This window comes from Micropterus salmoides, unplaced genomic scaffold, assembly GCF_014851395.1.
Source record: "Micropterus salmoides isolate LMB-PRFRI ecotype aquatic unplaced genomic scaffold, ASM1485139v1 Ms_hic_scaffold_15, whole genome shotgun sequence".
Classification (NCBI taxonomy): domain Eukaryota; kingdom Metazoa; phylum Chordata; class Actinopteri; order Centrarchiformes; family Centrarchidae; genus Micropterus; species Micropterus salmoides.
In genome coordinates this window covers 30,752,201-30,766,851 of record NW_024040596.1, presented here as the reverse complement: position 1 = coordinate 30,766,851, position 14,651 = coordinate 30,752,201, and the positions used below count along the sequence as shown (strand labels likewise).

The 14,651-nt window shown below is 39.6% G+C and overlaps 1 protein-coding gene across 1 annotated transcript in view; it reads left to right on the top strand.

Moving 5' to 3' along the window:
• The window catches only part of LOC119903455 (inactive dipeptidyl peptidase 10-like), a 293,040-nt gene that overhangs the window by 255,922 nt on the left and 22,467 nt on the right, over nt 1-14,651 (top strand). The window contains exons 14-25 of the mRNA XM_038719633.1: nt 949-1,040; nt 1,314-1,361; nt 2,126-2,247; nt 4,134-4,178; nt 6,674-6,772; nt 6,857-6,926; nt 8,460-8,654; nt 10,530-10,584; nt 10,875-10,974; nt 11,389-11,447; nt 12,160-12,232; nt 12,534-12,607. Coding sequence (XP_038575561.1) covers nt 949-1,040; nt 1,314-1,361; nt 2,126-2,247; nt 4,134-4,178; nt 6,674-6,772; nt 6,857-6,926; nt 8,460-8,654; nt 10,530-10,584; nt 10,875-10,974; nt 11,389-11,447; nt 12,160-12,232; nt 12,534-12,607 — 1,032 coding nt within the window. The remainder of the gene's footprint in view (nt 1-948; nt 1,041-1,313; nt 1,362-2,125; nt 2,248-4,133; nt 4,179-6,673; nt 6,773-6,856; nt 6,927-8,459; nt 8,655-10,529; nt 10,585-10,874; nt 10,975-11,388; nt 11,448-12,159; nt 12,233-12,533; nt 12,608-14,651) is intronic.

Here is a 14,651-nt window from a genome sequence, read left to right as displayed (position 1 = left end):
GATGTAAATGTAGCTTTTTGTAGGCATGTCCTATTGTCCCTGTCTGTGCTGTATGTTTACACTGATGTAAACTGTGTATTTTCTCTGTTATTCTGAAATACTTCTTCCAGCGTGCTGAACATTACTTTCATTTTCTCATTGTGTTGTACTTTTGAATCATCCATATTGTTTGTTGTAGCCATATCATACTTGAAATTAGCTTTCAAATGCCAAACATTGGTGCCAAGCCTTGTTTATTCACGTATGACAAATTCAATAGCCGTGCCGATAAATAATTAAGCCCCGTCTACGTCTGCTTAGTCCCTAAGTCTGACACTGTATGCCCAACCATCCACCCGGGCCTCCTCCCTAAAGGTATGTTCAGACTGAACACAAAGCACATTTTACTCAGAGGGTTAATTTGCCCCAAACAGTCAATTTACCATCTGGCACAGTAGCAGCAGTGTGTGCCTGTGTGTGTGTTTTGTATAACAGTTCAGACTCCTTTTAACTATTGTTGCTGTACATTTATTGAGTCATAAGCGTACATTAACCTCAATATGCATTGCTGATAACAACATAAATAAGTCTATTTGCAATCGCTTGCATCTTTTCATCAACGTTGTATGCAATCACATCGTATCTATGACTCGCTTTGCTCTCAGTCTCAACACACCTTAAGAGTTTTTGCAGAATTAAAACAAAGCAATGCCATTCCCACCTCAGCCTCTAACAGACAAATGTCATTATTCACATGAGGTCCTTGTCAAGAGAACACACACACAGGTGAACATTAAAGACCTATGCTTTGGAACCAATGGCAGATGCAGCTGTTCTTCTGGTATGGACAGTTTCAAATATACAGCGTGCAGTATACTGTATATTAGTATACAGAAGCAAAGGAGTTATTAGATGGAGTTTACCCAGTTCAAACAAATCACCAATAATCATCTTCTTTTGTTCCCTCAGTTCAGAGCAGATCAAAATGAAGTCCGACATCTAACATCAGGGAACTGGGAGGTGACCAAGATCATTGCCTATGATGAGAACGCTGACAACCTGTAAGTCTGGCCAGTTTTAGACATACATTTCTTAGAAGAAAAATAAACATGATGCAAAAGCTAGATTCTCTATATTAGCATCTGCTCTGTCCACTGATGAGTCACATTCGAGAGAGTGAACACTCTTTCTTTTCAATCCACCATGGATACCACACTCATACTGTTATTTACCAATTAAATAGATATGAATTCGAATTTAACATGGACATAATGAAGGTCTGTATTTAATGTAGCAATGTGTTTGCTCTTATTGGCTTTGTTTTCCTTTGACAGGTATTTTCTCAGCACAGAGGGTTCACCACGAAGACGGCAACTTTACAAGTTTGTTGTGCACTTAGTAATTATACAATATTTGCTGTTGAAAGTCATTGTTCTCAAATTTCTTCAAATGTGCAATAATAAGTTTTTTTAAATGAACATTTGTCATTGCAAGATCTTGGCAATTGACTCTCAAAAGACATTTGAATTAACCTGATATTATTACCAGACTATTCTCTTTATGTCTACTCTGTATTTCTTTTTAGGCAGACATCCCTGAGCATGCTTGGGAGCACACATCCTTGTTTACTCTGCTTTAGCACTGCAACCAATGATTATTTTCATCATCATTTAATTCATCTGCCAATTACTGTCTCGATTACTGGTTAATTGTTTTGTCTATAAACTGCCAGAAAATAGTGAATAAAGCAGTAAATCCTCATATTGGAAACAAATTAATTTTCTTTCAATTAACTAATGGATTAATCGAAAAATCACTGCAGCTCTACACTGCTTTGCTACTTTGACTAGCTAAAAGGAAAACTGTATTTACCTTTATTTTTCTTTCATATTTCACTCATTTTAATAGTTTTTGCCAATTACGTTCTATAGAGGTTTAACCTTGTGAGGTTGGTAATATATTTTAGCTAGATATGTTTTTTTTGTTGGTTTTACTCTTATCAGGGGATTTTGTGGCCCCAATGAAAAGATAATGTAAGTAAAGTAATACCAGCATTACACTGGGTAGCTATCTTTTCGTCATTGTCAATGACAATTGTTGCCTTCCGCTTGTCTTGCTTTTCTAATTTATTTTCTTCTCTCCTCAGTGTTAAAACTGTGGGTCTGTTCCCACGACGGTGTTTGACATGCGAGCTAAATAAAGCTCACTGTCTGTACTTTGATGCTGACATCAGCCCCACAAACCAGCACATTATCCTCCACTGTAAAGGTAGGCCATCAGAACGCCTAATTTAAGGCTCGTCCAGTGTCTGCTCTTTAATCCCTAGTCAAGTCATAGCATTTTCTGCTTCCATAATTATGACATATTTCCAAGTGAAATGGAATAAGGGTGGGATATAATTCTGATGATTTTTAAAAATTGTTCAGGGACTTGATTGTTCAAAAGTGAGCATTAATTTGGAAAGAACTGCAGTATTGACCGGATTACCAGCCGCTATACAATTTCAGAGGACTTCACACCCACACCTTCCTCAGTAGAGAGAGAGTTACAGGGGCTCTCAAAAAGTCAAAGTGAAATGCAATTTTACATGATGGGAGGGGTTAGCTAATCACCCCACATCACATACTATAAGAGGTAAGGAGGAGTATAGGAGGAGTCATGGTTTTACAGAAAGTATAAGGAGTATTTCTCATCTGGGCGGTTCTTGAAATTGCTTGTCTGAAGACAGCACACAGCTAACGGTATCCCTCTATTAAACTCATTTTACATGCTTTTGAGTAATTGTCTTTTACAACTTGTGTTGGATCATCGTTGCATCAGTGCAATATGATACAGATGAAAACTGACTTAGTAGTGGTTACGTCTTCCCAGAATGCATTTTTTTGTGAAGAAAAGAATAGGAATTCAAATTTGTGGTACAGAGGTTACCCTTTCTTTTGATATCCATATAGATTATATGCAGTTTTAGTCATCTAAACACACTGCAACTCACTGAACTGTAAAAAGCCTCAGCTTTTACCTCTGAGTTCAAATCTGTGCAATCAATGACAAAAGTGCGGATGTTTGCAGGTATTAGATTCAAATATTGTTGTATGTTTTATGCTCCTAATTTATTCAGCCATTTTCTGAGATCATCTGGCAGATGTCAGGGTTTGCCTGTTGTAATCTGTCACCCTCCAACTATTCAGTTTTAAATTAACATCTCATCAGTTCCAAATGACAGGCATAAAATGAAAACAATTAGCCACTCTATTGTGCATAATTACTTTTAGGTAAGAGTTATTGGGCAACATGTAGCTTATTTAAGAGAGGGTAACTCTTGATATTGTTTGTGGTTTCAATTTATTTTGGGCAAATGAGAGCACTTCATGCTCAGAAGTATGTGAGCTTTGGTGATTTATAAGAAAATAACACGGTTACTTTTCCCAAAAGCAATAAATATAAAAGAGAAAGCTTGTTTTCTTCAGAGAGCCAAGTTCACACAACTCCCAAGAAGTTTGTCCTAACACCTGATTTCATCAGGAGCAACACAAGCCTTTTAATTCTACTCATAAAATGCTTCTGAGTCGTTTGGTGTTTTCAAGCAGGTACATGCACACAATGAAATAATTTCAAAAGTGTAGTAAAGAATGCGAAGGTCAATGCTAACAGCCTACCGACAGTAAGTGAAAGAGAGGAAGTAAAGTAAGAGCTCCAGTTTGTGTTTCTTTGCAAAGGAGAGCAGGAGGAATGTGTTCTGTCTTGCAGCTGCAGAGGGAGCGATTCATCTGCAAACCTGCCATCCTATTAACCTCTGACTAGGTATTTTGCAAAAAAGGACATTGAAAAAAACTGACTTCATTTGACAGGCTGAGGCTATTAGAGAGAGAATGTGAGTGACCTTTAACCCCTAACTGATACAGGTAAAGTAGGGAAGGCGACAAGCAGAATTGGGAAAACACGACAGCTGCCAACAGCTGACTTTTGCATAGCTGCTTTAGAGGAGCAACCTGTCATACATAAAAGTATCATTTACTATGTTGTCTTATCATTTTGGGTTTAACAATGCCTAAGTGTTTTTACATGGTAATTTGTAAAAGTGTCCTTAACTGTCTATGCATAGCACACAGGATAATGTTTAAATTACACTGATGAGCTGCATTTTTTCCTTTTAGGTCCTGGAGCACCGACTGTGATTTTACACAGCCTCAATAATTCAAGTAAGGATTTCATTTAGTCTTTACGAGTATGACCATCTAAAGGATTGAGTTTATTTCAAGTTGGCACACTTCAATAAATGGGGCAATTGTGGCTCTATGGGTCGTGCTCAGCACCTCCGTTGTGAAGATTCAGGGAAACGAGGACTCGCACAAAACATTATAAACTCGAGCCTCCTACAGTTTTCCAAATAAACAAGATTTCACATTAATCATTTCTATGGCGTGTCCGGCCGAAAACAAAACAACGAAAAGAAACAAAGCCAAAACGGCCATTATGGCTACAGTCCCCCCCAAAAGTATTGGAACAGTAAGGTAAATTCATTTGTTTTGTTGTTCACTGAAGACATTTAGGTTTAAGATCAAGATGAGGATGAGACAAGAGTTCAGAATTTCAGCTCTCATTTCCTGGTATTCACATCTAGATGTGTTAAACAACTCAGGACAAACCACCGTTTGTATTAGACCACAGCATTCTTAGGTGAGCAAAAGTAATGGAACAAATAATCTTAAAGCAAATAACATTTAATATTTGGTGCCATAACCCTTTCTTGCAATAACTGCCTCAAGCCTGCGACCCATCGACATCAGCAAACTGTTGCATTCTTCATTTGTGATGCTATTCCAGGCTTTTACCGCAGCTTCTTCCAGTTCTTGTTTGTTTCGGGGTGTTTCTCCCTTCAGTCTCCTCTTAAGGAGCTGAAATGCAGCTCTGTTGGGTTAAGGTCAGCTGATTGACTTGGTCAGTCTAAAACCTTCCACTTTTTTCCCCTGATGAAGTCCTTTGTTTTGTCGGCAGTGTGCTTTGGCTCATTGTCCTGCTGCATGATAAACTTCCTCCCCATTAGTTTCAATGCATTTCTCCATAAATCAGCAGACAAAATGTTTCTGCACACTTCTGAATTCATTCTGCTGCTACCATCATCAGTTCCATCACCAATAAATATTAATGAGCCTGTTCCAGAAGCAGCATTGCACGCCCAGGTCATGACATCACCTCCATCTCTGTACTTCTTTGCAAATTTCAATCTGGCCTTCCGATTCTTCCTGCTGATGAGTGGTTTGCATCTTGTGGTGTGGCCTCTATATATTTCTGCTTTCTGAGTCTTCTTCCAACAGTGGATTGTGATACCTTCACCCTGCACTGTGGAGGTCGTTGGTGATGTCACTTACTGATGTTTTGGGGGTTTTCTTCACAGCTCTCGCGATATTATATTTATATATATAAAATAGCTTGGTTCTTTAAGATTGAAGTGTTATCACTGAGGTGTGCTACACACACTGCTTTGCTGGAGATGAAGGTATGAAGGAGTTTCTTAAAAAAAAAAATTTCTGCACATGACCTCTAATTGAGATAAGATAAATAAGATCAACTTTATTGATCCCACACCGTGGAAATTTGCTAATTCTTATTATTTGTTTTAGATATTTAGAAACAATTGATTTAGCTATTGCCTTGATAGGTTGACAGTTTTCCTTTTTTAACTGGCCTCCTGTCTGAGTTAACAGTGCTAAAACAAAACTGTGAGCTTCACCTACTTTTTGGTAGATTCTTACAAATTTAGATTTCTTCCTTTTACTACTTGTTCTTCTTCTTCCTTCCCCACAGGCATGAATATAGACACACATACACACACAATGTTGCATTCACTCTCAACACACACACCTACAGAACATACACGCTTCTTCTTGTTATCCATGGCTGTACATCTATCAGTAGTTTTTTTCCTCATAAAAAGTTAACAGCTGTGCTGCAGAAAAGCAAGCAATTGGCTCAGGGTTATTTGGATAGGCCCTCCATCCACAGCTGGGAACTCAAGGCCCCTAGCGGTTTCATAATGAGACGTCTATTGATTTTGGGTTTTCCATTAGAAATGCTGGATGAATTCCATTTCATTTAGCTGCTTCTCAGATGGTTTGAATGGAAAAATGGCAAAGCCAGAGAGTCATTGTTTATTACATGTGGAGAAAATAGCGGGGCTCCTGATTTTGAGGCCAGAATGAGCAAGCTGCTGTGTGTAAAATGCCTTTCAGAAACAGAACCATTTCACCGTATGTTTTGTACTCAACAGTAGTACCAATGACAAATTATTATGGTTTGAATTAATGTCAGTGGCAAATTATTTTGTTTTATTTCCCAAATCACAAACTATATCCTGCTTATGGGATTTAGTTTGTCAGTAAGTTTGATATAAAATTAACCACAGTCAGTTGGTTGAATATTTCAATCTCATCATTTAGAAGTGCCTCCTTTATTTGCAACAGTTAAACCCAAAACAGATGAAATCCAGGAATGTATTCAGCTTCCTGAACCGTATACATTTACCACAAAATGATTCACGAGACTTAGATCTTATCAGTCTTACCTACACTTTCCATCTCATCTCATTACATGACCGGTTCCAAAGACAAATCCTGATGTTATTATGGGTCATTTGTATGCAGCAACACTTTTTCAACTCTTTCATCCCTTAAACACATTCCCCTCATCTTTACAGATTACTACATCCTTGAGAACAACTCTTTGCTGAAGGCAGCCTTGAAGTACAAAAGGATCCAGCTGACTGACTTCAGAACTGTTCCGATGGAACATTTTGGTGAGAAGAAAGTTTTAGCTTGTTGCTGTGAATCACAGGACAACTGGTGATACAATTGTTTTTGTCTTTTTGTTCTTTTTATAGATTTACCTTTGAAGCTCTCCTACCCACCAGACTTCTCTGATTCCCGTCACTATGGACTGCTTTTGCTGGTGTATGTACCATTTGTATTGACCTTAGGATATGACAAAAATGCATATTGATAAATTTATTTTTGTTAGAAGTAGATATCTCATACAATCTTTGGTCAACACTTTTATCCAAGGAACAGAAAATGTGTGCATATTTAATATGTGAGGCCGTAATAGTAATCAAACACTTGACAGTAAGGAATGCAAGGCAAGTTTATTTGTATGGCTCATTTCAACAACAAGGTAATTCAAAGTGCTTTACATAAAACATAAAAGCAAATCTATGGAGCATAAAATGCAGCTTCTCTCTGTTTAATTTTGACTGTGGGGACAGAAAGCAGACCTGTTACAGGTGACCTAAGAGGTCTGGATGGTTCATAACGTAGCAGAAAATGAAATGTATTTTGGCCCCAAACCATTCAGTTCTTTATAAACCAACAGCAGTATTTTCAAATCAATTCTCCGACAGATAGGGAGCCAGTGTAAAGACCTTAGAACTGGAGTGATGTGATCCAATTTTTTGGTCTAAGTGAGGACTCGAGCAGCTGCGTTCTGAATCAGCTGCAGCTGTCTGATGGATTTCTTAGGGATCCCTGTAAAGACACTGTTACAGTAGTCGAGCCGACTGAAAATAAATGCATGGATAAGTAGTGACATTTGCATACGGACTTGGGCCAATAAACCAGTAAAAAGAAAATTCCACACTAACAAAATTAAATTATAAGGCTGGTCATCCATCCATCCATCAATCTTTATCTGCTTATCCGGGGTCGGAACTCAATTGGAACTCAATCCTGCACACTGTCCTATTCAATAGAGCGGCAGTGCTAAATGTGTATTAATGTAGCACTGAAAATTGTCCTCAACAAATGCACTATTTACTCCTTTATGTATAATGTTTGACATTACTGAGACTTTCAAAAAAAGTATCTTAATCTGAAGGTCAGCGGTTTAATACCTGGCTCCTCCAGTCTGCATGTCGAAATGTCCTTAGGCAAGATTCTGAATCCCACATTGTGAATGTGTATGAATGTGTTATTTTCTGAGTCTGATGAGCAGTTGGCTCCTTAACCTCGATCTGCTCAGCAGTGTATGGAAATGTATGAATATGTGTGAATGGGATGTATGTGGTGTAGTGTAAAGCGCTTTGAGTGGAAAGACTACAAAAGCACCATACAAGTACAGACCATTTTACATTACCATAAAGATTTATGTCTTCAGTTGGAACCTTGTGCTTGGGGTCAGGAAGTTGGACAGTCTAACATATTGCTGGTTTTGGTATTTAATGGGATTGGTTGACATGAAGAAAAATAGCAGCTGTATGCTTAAAAATTTAAGTAACTAGGCACATGATAAGGTTTTTTTTTTTTTTTTTTACATAAAACCAATTGTAAACTAGACTATTTGACTGGCTCTCCACATTAAAACAAATCTTCTAAAAACTAATCTAATCCTCTTTGGCACTCACTGATTTCCTTCAGCTCCACCTCGTTGATTTTGCTAGTCGGGATTCTCTGACTTTTCCTTTTCATTTGGATGTCCTCTGCCCTGCACAGTGACAGCGCCCCTGGCGGTCAGGCTGTGAGTGACCGCTTCTCTCTCAGCTGGGACTCCGTGCTGGTCAGCTCAGACAGCGTCATCGTGGCTCGTCTGGATGGCCGGGGCAGCGGCTTCCAGGGTCAGAGGATCCTGCATGAGGTTCACCAAAGACTGGGAACTGTTGATGTTCAGGACCAGGTTGCAGCAGTAGAGTATGTTATCAAATTCACTTTATTCTACTTTAAACCATGTTGCACTTTCTGTAAAATATTTAATGAAATATTCTTGAATACACATGCAAATCCCCTGAACAAGAGCTTCAGAAGTGTTACATACATCTAACTTTTTTTAACTTAACTTATAATAAAACTAAAAATACAATATTTCACAGAGTTCCAGATGTGTGAGAAGTGGTCTATAGACATAAAGGAGAAGACTCAACGTCCATTTAGTAGCTGCTCTAGACCTTCTGATTATATCGCATGATAAGATGACATGGAATTGTAGATGCTGTGAAGGATCATTTGTTATGGATTGAAAGCACCAGAAAGGCTACCTGAGGTTAGTTTGTCACGGTGACAGTGGCAGCAGGCCCCAAAACCTCCTTTTTCTGAGCCACATTAACCAGCTCTGACTGGGGGGCACAGTGTGGTGATATAATCTCCACCTAGTGCTGGGTCTTCCCCTAGCCTGGACATGCCTGTAGCACCTCCCTAGGGAGGCACCCAGGAGGTATCCTTACCTGATGCCCGAACCACCTCAACTGGCTCCTTTTGATGCAAAGGAGCAGCTTTGCCTTCTGGCTCAGCTCTCTTTTCGTCACAACAGTGTGGTAGAGCAAATACAATACCGCCCCCACTCCTCCAATTTTCCGGCCAATCTCCTGCTCCATTGTCCCCTCTCTTGCGAACAAGATCCCGAGGTAATTGAACTCCCTCACTTGAGGTAAGGACTCATTCCCTACCTAGAGTGAGAGTTTCCTGCTGAGAACCATGGCCTCAGATTTAGAGGTACTAATCCTCATCCCAGCCGCTTCACACTCCTTTGCGAACCGATCCTGTGAGTGCTAAAGGTCACGGACCGATAATACCATCAGGACCACATCATCTGCGAAAAGCAGTGATGAGATCCCCAGCCCACCGAACCGCAACCCCTTTGCACCCCGACTATGCTTTGATATCCTGTCCTTGAACATCACAAACAGGATCGGTGACAAAGCGCAGCCCTTGCAGAGACCAACACCCATCTGGAACGAGTCCAACTTACTGCAGAGAATCCGTAAGGGATTGGAAAGCCCTTAAGAGGGACCCCCTTACCACATGCTACGTAGCACCTCCCACAATATCACCCGGGGGACCCAGTTATATGCCTTCGCCAGATCTACAAAACACATGTAGACTGGATGGGCATACTCCCAGGCCCCTTCCAGGATCATTGCGAGAGTGAAGAGCTGGTCAGTTTTTCCATGACCAGGACGGAATCTGCATTGTTCCTCTTCAGTCCGAAGTTCACCCATCTATCCATCTATCTACTTAGTTTATTTAGTCATCTGCTATTTCCTGGCTCAAGAATCAATACAAGAACCACATTTTTTGGAGTAACTGTATATAGAATTGGTTAGAATGAACAAGATGTTGTGGTATGTATAATAATTATTGTTTGAAGCTGCTGCTTTGCTCTTACCTGTAATCTCCAAACACGTTTTTGATTGAAAGTTACACAGTGTCTTCTTCGGTGTGTGAAGAATTAAAGCTGACATTGCTTTCTTTGCATCTTCATTGCCTGTACTTGTCAATGTGGCCCTAGATTTTCTAGAATACTTTATTAGAATTTCACTTGTCAATTGTTTTATTATATAATTATAAATATATTCAACCAGGTGATTTGCACACAAGCAGTTATCCACTGATTCTCCATAATAATAAAATCAATACATAAGTAAACGTAAAACCAGAAATGTTACCAATTCTACCTGGTTTAAGAATTGATTATATCTACCCTATAACATTCTGCTATTTTGAAGCTGAGGTTCAGATGTTAAGAATGTGTTTGAAAGCACGGCTCATACGGTTTGTTTTCTTTTCCAGATACATTATGAAATTTCCATATATTGATCGGACACGGATAGCAGTGTTTGGAAAGGTGAGCCCATTATCTCCTCTATAGGTACATGTAAAATGTATTCAATCCCCAGTCTGTTTTTGCCTTGTGCATAATCCATGTTGCTACTGCTGCTGAGCAAATTCCAAGTCTGTGAATCAACAGAAGTGTTTCAAGAATATTTTTAACATACATGCTTTCAAATTCAAGATGCTATTTTGTTATTTTTCTAGCAAAATGACTGAATTTGATATTGAAATAGTATTTTTTTTTTATAGCTTTACAGTTTAAGGATGTAACCACTGAAGTTGCATGAATGTTTGTCTGCTCAGGGTTATGGAGCGTATATAACATTAATGATGCTCAAGTCTACTGACAGCCTCTTCAAATGTGCATGTGCAATGTCACCAGTGACAGACTGGAAACTCTATGGTGAGTAAAACTTCCTCCATAAATCCTGCATCAGGTTGAATTTACACTTAGATCTTATAACAACAACAATTTTCAGGCAAGTCAAGTATAAGTAAAATATTCCAGAGTAAAACCTGATGCCATGTTTGTGTGATGAGAGTGTAATTAAATATAGAATCTCGCTTTGCGCTTTAGTCTCTGCCTGTTTACCTCTGACAGAAGTGAGGTGAAGTATTTAGCAGCACCATATCTATAGACCAGAGTGAAGAGCATCCTTTACAGTTTTAAGATGACACAGAGGACCCTTTCACCTACACAAGGTGTTATTTCCTCCTCCAGATGACAGGAACTCCATTTTGTTTAGGTACTTAGCTGCAGTTGAAGCACTGTCTACTGGCAGTTCTGTTAAGAATTTATCACTTCTCATTTGCACAGCATCAGCGTTCTCTGAGAGATACCTTGGCATGCCATTACGGGATGACAGCAGATATCAGGTGCGTGTTTACTACCTCCCCTCACTTGTTTGCCGTTGATCTTTGAAAGCGGCTTGCCGTAACATCACTGACACACCTACAGTTAAGCTCCCACAGTTACTGAATGCTCCTATCAAAGTGAGAAGCAGCGATGCTTTGCCTTTTCTTGTGTTTTTTCATGCTCCGTAGGATTTATTCATCTTTCTTTGGTAACTGTGTGCACCGGTGTGTCAGATCACATGCCGGAGGTTTTTTTATGAGCTGCTGCAAAAGGGCTGCCTGGCTCTCTCAGGCCTCCCGCGCAGACAAGACGTAGAGCTATCAGAGGTGTTCTCCACAGCGATAGAAAAGAAGCAGTGCGGGGAGACAAAACTGTTTTTTTGCAAGCACATTGTAAACAAGCCAAACAACAAATCTGTCCCACAAGTTATTCACTGCTTTCAGCGCAGTGCAGCTTTGCATTCCTGTCTGCAGACTTGATTTGACATCTTTTCCCTCACAATTTCTACAAACTGTGACATTCCAAACATAGACAATAGTGTGAAATGGAGATACTTTATCACTTGAACATTTCTAATTGGATTGAGTGACTGTGTCTGCATGTGCATGTAATCAGGATATAATGTCATTTACCACAATGTCTTTCATTTGATCAAACTTGATACCTTTTTATTGCTTTTCTCAATGCCAGTTAGCATATCTATCAACCTATTATCTCCCCTCTATTTCACAGTTTTCCAGTGTGCTGCAGAACGTTCAAGCACTTAGGGAGCAGACACTGATGCTGGTGCATGGCACAGCAGATGGTAAGAGAAAATAAATTATGATAGAGTGAAAATACTGTATCTGTGGTGTGTCACAACTGAGCACAAAAAAGCATGCAATCCTGGAAGGTAATGAGGCAAATGGTTTTTAATCAAAAGATAAAAGGAAGAGTGCTTTATCTAAATTGATGCTGAGATTTCCAGAGGAAAACATTCGCTGGTGAACCATGCATGTCGAATATGTTGAGGTATTTCCATCCTGCCAGAATCTGATTGTCTCTTCTTTGTCCCAGTTAGGATTCAGGCTGAATCTTGCTGACATGTTTCATTTTTTTATTCCCAGCCAACATCCACTTTCAGCATACTGCTGAGCTCGTCAAGAACCTTGTGAAAGTTGGAGCAAACTACTCAATGCAGGTGTGTTTTTTGCAGAGACAACAACACCAAGGCAAATTCTTTATACTGTGTTTGTAAAAGGAGTGATTTTTTTGTCTGATGCCACAGCAAAACAATGTACAAAATACATTTAGAATTGCCCAAACGTGTCAATAGTACTGAATCAGCCCAAAACCTGTGAGATCAAAGCCAGACCTGCCAAATACTATGTGCAAGCACTGCTGTTGGGGGTCAGATGGGTTGATATTCCTATAGATCAGGACAATGACTAGCATAATCTCCACAGACAGTAACAGGAAAGTCAATTGCCCCTTCGCTAAGCAGCGGCCAATCACATCCCAGAATAGGACTCGCTCTAACTGAGGTCAGACACTTCTATGGCTGCGTTCCATTGACTCATTGTTTTCTAGAAGTATGATTTATTCCCTTTCCAAAACCTAAAACAAATCCAGAAAAATGTCGGCTGTGGATTGTTTCTAATGTAATGTTGTAATGTGTAAGCTTGAGCTAGCTAACTTACTACTGAATGTAACGTTATATAAACCCTAGTGCTTCTTCTTTATGTCCACTGACTGCCTGGAGGGCAGCTAGTGTTTGGAAGGGAGAGGGAGGCTGTGTGCTGCAGCTCACTGTTTTTCCACCGGGTTTTTGAGGGCGTGTCGGAGTAGCCACTTGGCGAGCGTTATATGAGGCGCATTTAGCTGTGTCGTCACAGGGATGAAAGAAGGGAAAGCTGTTTTTTAAGCAGCTCAGAGCAGAGTTTCTGTGGGAGATGGGAACTCCCTTTGGGCTGGACTTTGGGCTTTTTCACTTTGCAAACCTGTTACATGCACAAAAAAGATATAACTCGATAAAGGAGAGGGGAAAAGCCAAAAAACATCTTTAAGATCATTGTTCTTTGTCTCAAACGTCAGGTGGTTCACTTTTACACTGTGATCAGTAGGCTTTAGCTTCTGTCTTTATTTGTTTCACGTCAGTTGACAGCCTCCATACAACCTTCAAATGCACTAAGCAAAATTTGTGTCTCCTTTCTGAGATTGCTTTTTTGTTTTCTGAAAATTTTACAATATTTCTCCAGGGAGAAGAGTAATAGACAGTGGCAGCGCCATGCTGAGTCTGACAGGTCTGACAGTTTGTCGGACTTAACAACGTAACTAAAGGGGCGTGGCTTAGTGAAGGTTCAATTAAGTGTGCTTGAGTAATTATAGAGTGTAGAGAAACACTGATGTAGAGTTTGCAAGATCTGGGAATAGGCATTACAAGGGTGCGATTTGTGTAAAAAACAGAGGGGGAATGTTTTTTATCTTCATTAAAATCGAATAGAAACAGATTATAAGATTGTGATGTTTACTGCAGCCTTCCCTTCGACACGCAGCTCAGTGTCTCGTGACTGTAGATAGACAATTTATCGCGATTTGTAACCAATCAGAGGGACATGAGCAAGACGAAAGAGTGGTGATTACAGACAGAGAGAGGCAGCTACATCAGAGCCAAAGTAGCGCATTTTAAATAAATTTATCCGAACCGTGGGTTTTGTGATCAGTTGCATACAAGTGAAGTAGCATTGATCACTCTGAGCGGGGGATACATTTTGTAATAAAACAATAAAATAAAATAAGTTTTTGAATAAAAATTATTCAGCAGAGGTAGGGATATATAAACCAGAAGGGAGAACCCCCCACACACACACAAATTACACCCTGGCGCTTACCATCATCTACAGCAGTCATTTAACAGTTTGAACTTGATTATCTAAATTTAGGCCAGACCTTACTGGAAATTCTCGGTGGGGGAGAGGAGCTTAGTCGGAAAGAGTATTTATAAACTGTATATTGAATAGGTGTAATGATTGAAATCTGTATATATGTTTGGATCGATGATGGAACTGAGTTTTTATTATATTTTGAACTATTTGTATTGATCCATTAGCATTTGTGTCTACCTGCCCAGAGACTTCAGGTGGAAATTAGCTTGTTGCTAAATCTGGTGCAATACATCTCTTCTCCTTCCTGTTCCCTGAAATGAACTAAACTGACCACAAAACGTGCGTCCACAAACCTCCGTC